This window comes from Chroicocephalus ridibundus, chromosome 4, assembly GCF_963924245.1.
Source record: "Chroicocephalus ridibundus chromosome 4, bChrRid1.1, whole genome shotgun sequence".
Taxonomy (NCBI): domain Eukaryota; kingdom Metazoa; phylum Chordata; class Aves; order Charadriiformes; family Laridae; genus Chroicocephalus; species Chroicocephalus ridibundus.
In genome coordinates this window covers 84,704,170-84,716,530 of record NC_086287.1, presented here as the reverse complement: position 1 = coordinate 84,716,530, position 12,361 = coordinate 84,704,170, and the positions used below count along the sequence as shown (strand labels likewise).

Below are 12,361 nucleotides of genomic sequence, written 5' to 3'. Positions count from 1 at the left end.
TTTCGAGTTGTCTTAACACCAGGGGGCGGTGTTTTACAAGAATTCCTGCTTTTTCCGACTGGGATTGGATGGCCATTTGCTTAGTTCTGCTTTAAAAAAAGGGAGGGGGTCATGACATGTCTTGAGGATTTTTCTCTAAATGCAGTTTTTAATGTTTAAAGCCTTCAATTCTGCACATTATAATAAAACTTCTGGCAAAGAATTATGTGTATGAAGTGTTTAAAAAAAATGCATGGTTGGTTTTATGTATCAATTTCTAACATTCATACAGAACGTATCTGGCTGAGAAGATACTAATTGTGCCGACAAGGCATCCTATGGATGGGCTGCGGCAGCTGAGTTGCGCCCGTGCCCTCAGCAGCACAGAGAAAATGCTCCGTGGGTTTGGTAGTGGGTTTGGGGTTGGTTTTGTGTGTATGTGCGCAGGATTGTTGCTCTTGGTTTTAAAGAGAAGCCATTGCTGTATCTATTCTTCACGTGCTCACTGGGGCATTCTGTGGGTCCCTGTAGTCATCAGGTGCTGCAAAGGTTCATCATGGTAGCATTGATGCATTGAGCCGCTATACCAGTTCTTCTGTACTTCAAACTTTTATATATATTTTGGATATTTTTGCTTTTTGTAGCGAAAAGCTAATCTTATGTTTTCTGCATTTTATTTTCGCTACCATCATTTTAATCTTTTTCCACTGATGAAAGTACATTTTACTTGTGTTTAAACATTTTCTTTCTTTGTTAAATGACAAAATATCGCAAGACTTTAATTTTCACCTTCTGGAATGCTTATGTTGCTCTGACATCATCAAACCAGTAATTAATTTTCAGGCTTATGCTTTTGCAGGTGAAGTAAAAGAGAATTTGTAGCTGTTTGAAATATCTCTGCTTTGAGGCATGTCAGTATTGCAACTAATAGTGGTAGTACTTAGTATTAATCTAGAAGCAAAATCATTCAATTTTTTATTTTCCAATGCTTTTGCCTCCCACTGAGTATTTAAATGATTTAAAATGTCTGTTGGGTTCAATTGTACTGTCTTAATAAGTATTTTTTATGTTTGTAAGCAACATGAGCATTTATTCTTCGTTAGTATAGCTTTCAATTTTACATACACCAAAAGGGACAGCATTTTTTTAACTGGATGTTGTAAACTGTGCCAGGATTGATTCTTGCATTCACTTAGTTTATACATAGAATATATTAGGTTAGCTGGAATTGTTAATTTTCCCTTGGGGAGAAGCAAATGCTCAAGGCACTGATTGATAAATCAATAAATCTTTAGTGAGTTTGGTAAATAAGCTGTCAAGGGTGTATGTCATTTTTCCTCTAGAGAACAAATTTTAGTCAGAATGAATGTGTTTGTTTCCTTGCATTGTTTTCTCCTTCAAAATAGTAAGACACAAAGCTGCATTTAAATAAGTCCATAAAATCGCAAGGATTTATTAAACAGCAGCAAAGATCAAGCTTTTTCTTGATATCTTAACAAAGAATTCAGTTGTTTGCATATTTGCATTTCAACCCCTAACCTCTCCTGAGGACAAATAGATGTCTGACTATTGAGCCTAAAGGCACAGAGCTGGAAATCTGTATTAATCCTCTGAATGCTGACTAGTTTTCCTCAACATTCCCAGCGTGTGTGAAGAATGTGTTTTTAGCCAGAAGGCAAACTGGCATCTAAAGCAAAGCAAGAATTTTGAAAAATAGTTGTGTTATGTATAAATTTATTTTGCCTTTAGTCTTTTATTATTGCATATTTGTTTCATTATTTCATATTCTGCTTTCTTTAAAATAACTTGAGCTTTTCACTCTTGTGAGGAAAGCGTTGGTCACTAGAAATGGAAATGTGAACTTTGTGATTTTCAATTTCTTCTGGACTGTGGGAAATACAGGAAAGAATTACATAAAAGAGGTAGCAATTAGGAATTTTGCAAATTACAGCTCAGCCTTTAATGTCAGCATTTATTAATGAACTGCAAGATGGCTTACATGAGTTCACTGGATATTAGAGTAGCTGTTCTGTGACGTAGAGCTTTCAACCCAAGACTTCTGCAATGTAAAGCTGTTGTATTTGTGAAATTTTATGTCACCTTTTTTGGTATTGAAATTTATTGTTGCTAAATTTTTCAGAGAGAACTACAGACAACTCCAGTTAGTTGACTTTTCAACTATGTTAATACCTAAGGATGGAAATTTGAATTCCATTTTTTGTAATTTTTTGTTTAGTTTTTTTACGGTAGAGATCCAGACTTACATTTATACCATAATAGTCCAGCTTGAGGTCCCTGTAGTGGGGAGAGACAAAGCAGAAGGCCCACTGAAGTCTTTTTGGGGCATGCCTGGTTGGCTACAACTGCTGTGTCCATCACCATCTAGTTTGGTAACCTCAGCGCTCCCACTAACATCATCTACCACCGATGGCAGTGAACACAGCAGTAATTATTACCCATAGTTCAGATTGTGGCCAATGTAAAGAACAAGTGGAAACATTTGTTCCGTCTGATACTGAGTCAGAATAATTTCAGTTGGAAGGGACCTTGGGAGGTTAACTAGTCCAACTTCTGACTCGGAGCCGGTTTGGTTAGGTCAGGGACTTGTCCAGTTCTACGTATCTCCAAGGATGGAGACAGATGTTTTCAGTGTTGTATTATCCTACCGCTTTCTATCTGTACTGAGTAAGGCTCGGTGGCATTGCAGGTAAAATAGGGCAAGAAGTGGACAGGACCATTCCCTTAACGTGTGTGATGACGATCTGTTTGCCATAGTTTACCAGCTAGCCACATGCTCCTTCCTCTTTACAGCAACCTTTCTTTTTCTCAAACAGTATTTCAAAGTTATATATAATCTCTTAGAGCCTGTCAGTATCAGGTTTTACACAGCCAGTGCAATGGGTTTTTTTCAGAATCAGTTCTATGAAGTGACTGAGGTAATTTGAAGCTTATTTTAGTATTTGTATTTTATCCTGCTGACTGGCAACATTTTACAGTAGTGTCTACCTAGGAATAAAAAAAATTGTTTTCAGACCTCTTTTGCCTTGCCAAAAGAACCTGTTGCCTGTTATTTTATTTTTATTCTTAAAAATTAAAATTTAATAACATAGTTCTGGCAAAATGCATCAAAATGCATGATGTTACCTCTAATATTGTGCAAAGCAGCCTCTCCTTTAAGGAGAGATAGAAAGCTAATGTAGGTGTTAAATGAGTAACTTCCAGGTTTTCATCTCAAAATGGTATATGACGTAAAACCTTAAACTTTAAGCTTATTTGTTTTTCCAAATAAATATTTCAAGCTATAGGGTGATCATGTATTTTTCCCATGCTTTTCAAAATAAAGAATGCTGACCACAGGTGTGGTATGTACTGTCATCCCTTGTGCTTATCAGTGAGAAGATCCAATGTAGACTGTGAGTGAATTGTATGACAAAGCAGTATTAGGGAGAAATTTAAAGCTTTAAAGTCAGAATAAGCATTATAATAAACTTGTGTAAATAGAATTTATGCCATTATAAGATGTAATATAGTAGAGGCTGTTACTGTAATTTCAAGTCACTGTATATATCCAACTTACTGTTGTTGATTGCTGCTCATCTAGTGATCCGTGGAATTTGTAGACTTGCTCAGAGTCTTGCATACACGTAGGGACTTTGCCCTAAGAACATGGAATTTCACTTGTGAGAGAGCAGAGAATCAAGAGTATAATGTCTCAGTTGCTTTATGTATTCTTAGAGCTTGTTTGGGAGCAGTTCAGTATTGCAGATTTGGACATCATTGGCTCAAATTTTACGAAGTGCCTGAGAAAGAAGAAGAGTATGTAGTCGTGCAGTTAGGATTTGTTCATAAAGAAAATACTACCAGATTTTTATAATGGCTTGTCTTTCTTAAACAGAATCTTTGAAGCATGTTACAGACAACTGTGCAAATACTTTGTTTTTTCTTTCTTATTTTCAAATAAGTTGGATGGGTTTGGTTTTTTTCGTAGTTGCATGAGTGTGTTTAATGAAGAGGAGAGGAAGAGGTGTTACAAGAGGTTGAATATAGGAGAAAGAATTGAACTCTTAGACTACTTTAAGATGTAGCTTGCGTTTGGAAAGATTTTGAGAACCCATGGTGTCTTATAAATAGCATGCATGTTGGAATGCCAAATTTGTCTATAAGGCTTGGAATTTAATTCAGAAAAAATGGAAATAATAACTGAAACAGTATAATTAGTATGAGCACAGTATTATATGCCAAGAAACATGAAATTGTTAAATACTGTGGTGGAATGAAAAGGGAAGGATAGGCAGTAATCATCAATCTAGACGACCACTGGATGGCATCTTCGTTCCACGGAATGACTTCTGAAAACTCACTCATCTGGACTTAAATGTTGGCTTTTATGGGAACTTGTTTGTGGAGAACGCCAGCCCTTTTTATATATAAACATATTTGTGTTTCAGTATCCAAACCCAATCTCTTTCTCATGATGGAGTTCCTCAAACTCAAAAAGGATATATTGATAGAGTTTTTCCCATTAGACTGAAAAAATTGTAGTCCAAACTATGTTTAAAACACTTAATATCTATCTTCCATGCAACATTAAAAACAAAATAAAAAATAGATGTACTCATAGACAGTAGATTGCCAACGTAGGATGGAAGGAAATGATTCTGTCCAGGAGTTACTGTGATGGTCTTTGTAAGTGCTATTGCACTGAATTTGATAATTTCATTGAAATCCTGGTTTGTGCCCAAATTAATTATTTGTTTTTATTTCAGACAATATTTGTTTATTTATAATATGGTCACAGATATGTCCTCTAAATGAAAGTTGGAACAGCTAAAATGCTGAGCAGAAGGAAGGTAAAAGATTGACTGTACTTTCTTCAGCTATTAAGTAAAAGTAGAGATAAGTATAAACTTCTCTTAAAAATTCTGCTCTTTAAGTCCAGTCTTGAAGTGGGACCCCACAGGGCAGCAGTGCTGCCATCCCACTCGCAGAGAAGTCAGGGTCCACCGGGAATCAATATTGGATTTTATTTTTTTTTAACTGCTCAACTTGGTTAATGTTTTGTAGTTTGGTCAGTTTTAGCTTTATTTTGGAATTCTGGGCTCAGGTCTGCTTTGCAGTAGCTTCCACTGTCTTACATAGTTGTGAGTTTGTGTTAGGATAACTACCTTTACATGAATTTGGTTTTGTCAAGTTTTAAAAGCCCTTCTGGATTCGGGCCTTGAGTCCTGGGTAGATTACCTCGGGATGCTCACGCTGTTTCAAGCATTGAGGTTTTTAACCCCCCAAAATCTTAGATTTTTCCCCCTTTTCAGTTTTACTTGCTGTTTTTCATTTGTAGTTAGAATCTTTTGAACTCGTCACTGAATATTTAAGTCACTGTTAGTTGTTGTGTGGCTGAGTACATTTGTCAGCTGTGATATTTGGGGGCAGTTCCACAACTGGTTGGACAAGGCCGAAGAGTAGTTCCGTCATCTCTGCGCTGAATGCATAGGAGGCCAGTTTCTTCATGGTTGCTCTTGAGACCCTCTGAGTGTCACATTTATACCATGTGAGATGTGAAAATGGAAATTCTTTAGACTCAACATGAAAAGCATCAAGGCAGGAAATCAATTTTGTGACACTATCCTCAGGAATTTTATTCTAAGAGAAGAAATCAAGTGTTTATCACTTGTGGAAAATAATAAGAGCTCATTTGTGAAGTATTTTTCTGACAATAATTGTAAAATTTTCTATGTTCTGCCTCAAGTGTTCAGCACATTTCCACAGGTTTGTGCAAACAAAAATCCCTTCTTAACTTCTTCCTGCAAGAGAAAACCAAACCAATATGTAACAAACCATGGAGGTCTTCCACCAAAATTGGCTGCTTTAGTGCAAATATCAAGGAGAGTGTGGGAGGACAGGGGTGACCTAGAGGGTGGACTTCTAGATTTGTCTCCTTTTGTTCTCAGACCTTACTTGCAGCTTTTGGCTTTTACTGTAGGCGTTAAACTTGCTACAAGTGACAGAAAGTATTCTAGGGTGCATAGGATGACATCTATGTAATATATATTTTTTTATATCTTTTAAATTAAGCTTTTATTTGTTTGCTTTATGCAGTAGTAGGAGTCTGGACTTGGATGTATGTGGATCTTTTCCATATATATATTCTCAAAGGTTGTGGCATTGCTCCTAGAGTGTGCTGAAATACAGTGTTCCTTTCACTAATAGCTCCTAAATAGAATGTCCTAAAAAGAGTTGGCTGTCTCCACAGTTATGAGTCATATCTCACAGAGGCAGGAGGTGAAAGGTACTGGGGAGATGGAGGTATGGAAACGCAAATTTGTCGGTCAGTACTTCAAGCTGTTAGGAAGGGTATTGCAGGGCAGAGAGTGGCCTGGGAAGTGCTGCTGTCATCTTCTCAAATGCAGCTCGTTTTTTGAAAACTAGTTGACATGTTCAACTGATTTTTGTGTGTTGCCAGAGAAAATACCAGCACATATTCAAACACGCTTGGAAACCAAACTGACCCAATATGGCCAAAGAATCTTTCCTAACTGTTGCTGAAAATGCTTTGGTGTGCGTTTTGATAGGAACTTTATTAAACAGTGCAGGATTCCAAATTCACCTTTTTGCTTTTAATGTCTGTGGGGTTTTTATTTATTTTATCATTTTGCTCCTTGTTTTCAGCATAAAGAGAATAGGCAAATACTGTCTTTAGTGATGATAATTGCCTTTAACTTACTGACCATCCTGGTTTCATTGATATTGCTGTCTCTCAGATGAAAAAAAGACACCTCTGACACACGTTCTGTTACAGACAAATTGTCCCTCTTCTAAAGTTTTCCTAATGCAATCAGAGAAATATTTAGTTATGTCTGAATGTAGAATATCTTCTACGAAAATGGAGACCCTAGTGGTTGTGCCTCAAGTTGGCCCAGCCACCGGGCATGTTGCATGATGATTACTTTTGGGGAAGCAGATAATACACAAAATGAATATATCACATGCAGAATTATTTTTATTTGTTGCTTTTTTTTCATTATAGAGATGATGATGACATTAATGATGTTGCCTCTATGGCTGGCGTTAATCTTAATGAAGAAAGTGCCCGAATTATGGCTACCAACTCTGACTTGGTTGGAACCCAGATACAGTCCTGTAAAGATGAACCCTTTCTTGCTGCTATACCTCTACATAAACGCATACTTGAAACGGGTGAGAAACATGTCCTTTCCTATTGAAAGTGTTTCCTTTGGAGTTATGCGATTCTGAGTAACACGACGTGCTTAGCACTTAAGATTGTTTTTTTAAGAATTTTATTATATAGTCTTGTATTATGAAACTTTCAAGGTTTTTGTGATAAAAGTAATTCAGTTACCTGAAGTTGGAAAAAAATAGTATGCTGGTACTTTTATACTTCATGCTTTCCCCGTGTTTTTTATGTCCAAGGATCTCAAAGCTCTTTGCAAACATTAATTATTTTTCGCAGTCCTCCTTCATGTTTTACACATGAGAAGATTGAAAGAGAGAGGTAAAGTAAGTAGTACAGGTCACAGAGGACACCTGTGAATAACATTTAACAGAACGTTGAAGTTATCTGTCAAGATTTTCTTTCCCCATACAAACCAGTTATTCAGTTCTTAACACCTGCATCTATTTAAGTTCATAGTGATTTTCTTACGGTATTTTTTCCAAAAGGTGTATTTATTTATTCCAGAATTTGAAAATAGAAGTTAAAAACTTTAGTAGAAAAAATAACTTTTCAAAATTAATGATGTTTTAAGGTTAGTAAGTATGCTCAGAATGTATTCTATATGGCATACTTCATTAATATTACTATATATGTTCTAGTACCTACATGTATCTTTTTAAACATAATTTTGGTAATATTTTCAGAGCCTTCAGTGTCTTAAGATACTGGGCTCAAATTGTTTAGGAGCATAAATCATGTATTTCTTTTGTAACTATGCTTACGTCACAAGTTAATTTTGTAAAATTTTTAGGGATCTCATTCTCATAATTTTAAAGATAAGACCAAAATGTTGCTAAAATCAGTACAGTTAGGTTTTTAAGTCACGCCGTTACTTCTGAAATGTTACTTGTATTTATGCTCATTGAATTAATGGAAGCCTTTTTATATTGCAGTTGCAGGCAAAGTTCTTCATTGCCTTATTGTCAAGCTTCACTCTTGTATTTTAATTAGTGCCCTTTTAAGTTCTCATTCTGAGAAATGAATTATTTTGCACGCTATAGTTACCATGTTGTGATGATGGTGTTACGTGATGCAGTCTGGGCTGCGCCGCACTCTGTGCGATGGCTCGCCACCACCTGAGATGGGAAGCTGGCAAGCTTCTCATGAAACTTGTTGAGAAACTGCTGTGAGGGATGCTCACCCAATAGTTTATGCAGGTGTAAGAAAACAAAAAGGAAACAGACATAAAACTGTTAAGAAGAATGGGAAATCGGTAATGAGTTTGCCATACAAGCCTTAATGAACTCTGCCTGGGTGTAACAATTGCTGCCCAACATGAAGCTGTAATTACAAGTGCAGGACTTACAGGAATCTGTACATACTTGAGGAGCCACAGAACCCATCACACTATTCATCACTGCCTTGTGGGGTTTGCTCCTCGGAGGAACAAATCCCTATGGCTGTTTTTGAAGCTTTATTGGCTTTGATAATTGAAATGAAACTTTCAAAGCTTTTAGAAGCAGCTGCAGGGATTTACTTCTCAAAAGCAGTGAATCCAGAAGAGCGGCCACTCCTAGTGATCTCCTGCAGCCACTTTTAGAGCTTTATTTTGGCTTTACATGAAGCCTTTTATAGTTTTGAAAGTGGCTGTGGGGTTCACTAGTGGCTACTATCTGGGATCTATGGCTCTTGAGGAGAGAATTCCTTCAGCTGATTTTGAAGTTTTAGAAGCTTGGTTTTCACTGTGTGTGGCCAGATCTGTTGTTTGCACAGGACCACACACAAATTTAGTAGTTTGTGCTACTGGGCACTTAAAATAACGACACTGGAAGTTCACGACAAAACTCAGTCTCACCATATGTTGCTGTGCCTTGCCAGGCCGGGGCTCAGCAGAGGAGCGGTGACCTTCGCGAGCACGTTAAGGAAAAGAGAGTAGCTGATGTGAGTCCTCCTGCTGCTACTTCCGTTAAGCCTGTTGACAAATGAGATAAAATACATTGCTGCTTCTTACTTTTACCTGAATATGGCTTAAACAGACCTTATTTTCTACCTTTAAATCTATTCATATTTAATGATCACTTTAGGTTCAGGGCACGTTTTTAATGTTTTAGTAAGAGAGCGCTTTGTGCTATGTACAGTATTAGGAAACTGTTCTTCTCTCCTTTCTCAGAAGCTAGATCTTTCAAGTTTTCTGTAATATTAATCTCCTTCTCTCTTTTCTGAGTAAGAGCTCTGTCGAGCAACTCAGTAGTGTTCCCCAAAGGCTGTTTCAGAGCTTGTGCTTCCATTCAGCAGAGTCGGAATATAAACTGCTAAAGTGAGAGCAGATGCTACGCAGTCTTTGGCAGTAACCACCAGCCAAATGCCTCAAAGTTATAATGAAAGAGGTTTCTTAATATATTGTACGTTCTTATCTCTACTGTAACTTGGCAGTGATATCATCCAAAGTTTATTTTAAATCTAAATGACTAATATTATTATTGATCCTTTTAAATGGAAGAAGTAACCGAAAGGTAATTCATGCAAAGATATTCATCCACTTCCCACATGCTTCCTTATCCAATTTTGTATCTAGTCATCTTTGGCTGTAATCGTTGCCATTTGTTCCTGTAGGAAGGCAGGGCTGGGACTGTTTCAAATTCTTCCTGATGCAAAATTAAGAGTGGGTATTTCTCAGCAGATAATGTATTTCTTTTGCTATTCCATTCAGAATCATAAAACTTCAAACCCTGCTCCTCCTATGTGACGGCGCCGCAGAAGGAAACACACGCAAAGAGTTGGAAGGCTTGTGTTCCTCTTTGGGGGAAGCTGAGGCAGAGGGTGAAGTTCTTCAGGCGTGTGCTTCCTGTGCATACAAACTCTTAAAACTTTCTAAGTCTTTATCACTAAAACGGGTTGTATTTCTTTAAAGAGCAAGATAAGCCGATTAGACGCTCACAAATAAATAATGCTGAAAAAGTCTAGCTTTTTCATGTGGTTTTATGGGAAAGAAACAAGAAAAATAACCTTAATACTGTAATTGTTTCACTTTTATTCATTCATAAGCTATTTCTTGGTGGGTAAGAATGCTGTATCAGGTAGCTTTAGGAGCTGTTTTTTAAATTCCAAGTTTCCATTGTTTAACAAAGGGGGCAAGACTTTAATGAATAAACCAATACAACCTAGCAGGTTGTTTTAAATGTGACAGTTTTCTCTGGTTTGTAACCATCTTGTGAGACAGACTCTGGAATGACTTTATTGCAGCATTGTTTCTGAGAGCAGATAAGAATTAGGCTGCACTGTGTTTTATATTTAGTATTAGTGAAGGACAGCAGGACATAGTGAAGGTTGGGATAAAAGGTAACCCTTTTTATATTGCCTGATAACTAAATCGATGGAAACAGGGAACAGAGATGTTGTGTGCTTTCCTGAGAAGTCTTTGGGCTGAGAGTTGGTGGTCTCCAGAACCTCCATTAGCACTTCCAAAAAACTTTGCTTTCTATTTTGTGGTCAACAAGCTTAGAATCTGCAGCAGCTTGTTAATTCCTGCAGTTTTTGTTTTAATTCTGATTTCTTCTACAAGCAGATGATGCCATTTTACTTTTACTTGGCTATCCCTAAAATGTCACAACTTGTGGAGAATCTTAACCATAAATTAACTGTCTTAATGCCATAATAATGAAACATAAATTGGGCATGCTGTATTCTCTGTCTTAGATTGTTTCTTTCTCTCTTTCTCTTCACTTTCAGTGTGTTCACCCAATTTTTCTACTCCAGTTTTTATTGTTGCAGAGCACTGGCTGAATAGAATAATTATAAATGTGACATTCTAAGAAATGGGGGACTGGCTTGGCCATATTGAATACATTTTAACTGTCCGTCTTGTAATTTCAAATAATTTTTACTTAAATATGTATGATAAAAATGTATTGGAGAATCATCGATTACATTTTTATTTCACATTCATTCAGAGTTATTTTTACATCTGCATCAGGAAATTAATTTTTCTGTAGCATGATTTTATTAAATACTGTGTGTCTGTTATATAACATTCTTATACATTTCCTTTGGAAAAAGTCTATTACATTGACAACATAGCATACACCTGCAACATTTTCCATCACAAAATTGGTACTGGATTCTCTTGCTTCATCCAAACAGGTTTTTAAGCTAGGATATACATGGTGGTGCAGGCCATTTATTATTATGAAGCTTGAAAACGTGCTGATGAATCCAAATTCTCCTAGTCAGTAGGTAAAAGGCCTACAGTCTTCCTTAAAACAGCTTCAGAGAAGCGAGGCTTGATAGAATTAAGCCACCGTCTCTGTCAATGAAACAGTTGTAGGGTTAGGCTCAACATAATTCATAGGTTTACTTTGTTGTTATTTTATGTGTAATATACTTTTTAATTCTGTCTGATGAAATATTGATCTTTGTTCTGCCTTAATTCTTTCTTTGTTCAGTCACACTTGAATTGCATGTCTACAATAAATATGCACGTTAAAACGTAAGGAAATAGTTTATCTCTGTTTTCTGTATTCTGGAGTGTATTGGATCTACTATGTGGCATCACAGTGGCAGCCCAGTTGTATGCACATGTATATATTTTAAATAAATAATTTGGATACTCTAAAGGGTATTTTATATTGCTAAGCCATCTAAATTCTGGTTGGGATATCCTTCGTGGAACCAGGCCAGTAGATTTCAGAGCCTCAATTTAAAGCATTTGTTAGTACTTTAATACGAGAGTCATTCTGTCATCCCTATTTCATCTGTTTGTTTGTCAACAGTTGCATTCATGTTTGAATGAGATGAAACTGTACTATTGATCATTGCTCTTTTATATACAGAGCAATTCTGACATAAAAGTTATACCGATTTCACTGGTTGGTTTACTTTAGAGGGTTTTTATAGCTGCTTGTGGGTTGTGGATTACAGTTGTTGTGCGTTCTGAAATTCTGAGCTATCAGATTGCCTATGAACATAAATTTTTGTTTTCACTGCGCTTTTTGTTGATGTGACTTAGTTGTTTTCATTGTTGACTTTTAACTTTTTATCCATGAGTTGATTTGTCTTCAAACTGAAATATTCCTTTTAATATCAGTTTTCTCCACCAGCATCTTTCTGTCGGGATGACCTCCTTAAATACCTATGGACATAACTCTTGATTGTGTTTGGAGATAGTTCTAACATATCCTTGTTCCAAAGCATAGCATTTTGAAGTCATGCGTT

The 12,361-nt window shown here is 36.5% G+C and overlaps 1 protein-coding gene across 1 annotated transcript in view; it reads left to right on the top strand.

Annotated features, from left to right (window-relative positions):
* Window positions 1–12,361, top strand: part of LOC134515519 (transcription initiation factor TFIID subunit 4-like) — a 143,661-nt gene that overhangs the window by 36,602 nt on the left and 94,698 nt on the right. Inside the window, exon 10 of the mRNA XM_063334588.1 lies at window positions 7,004–7,173. Within this exon, the coding sequence (XP_063190658.1) occupies window positions 7,004–7,173 (170 nt within the window). The remainder of the gene's footprint in view (window positions 1–7,003; window positions 7,174–12,361) is intronic.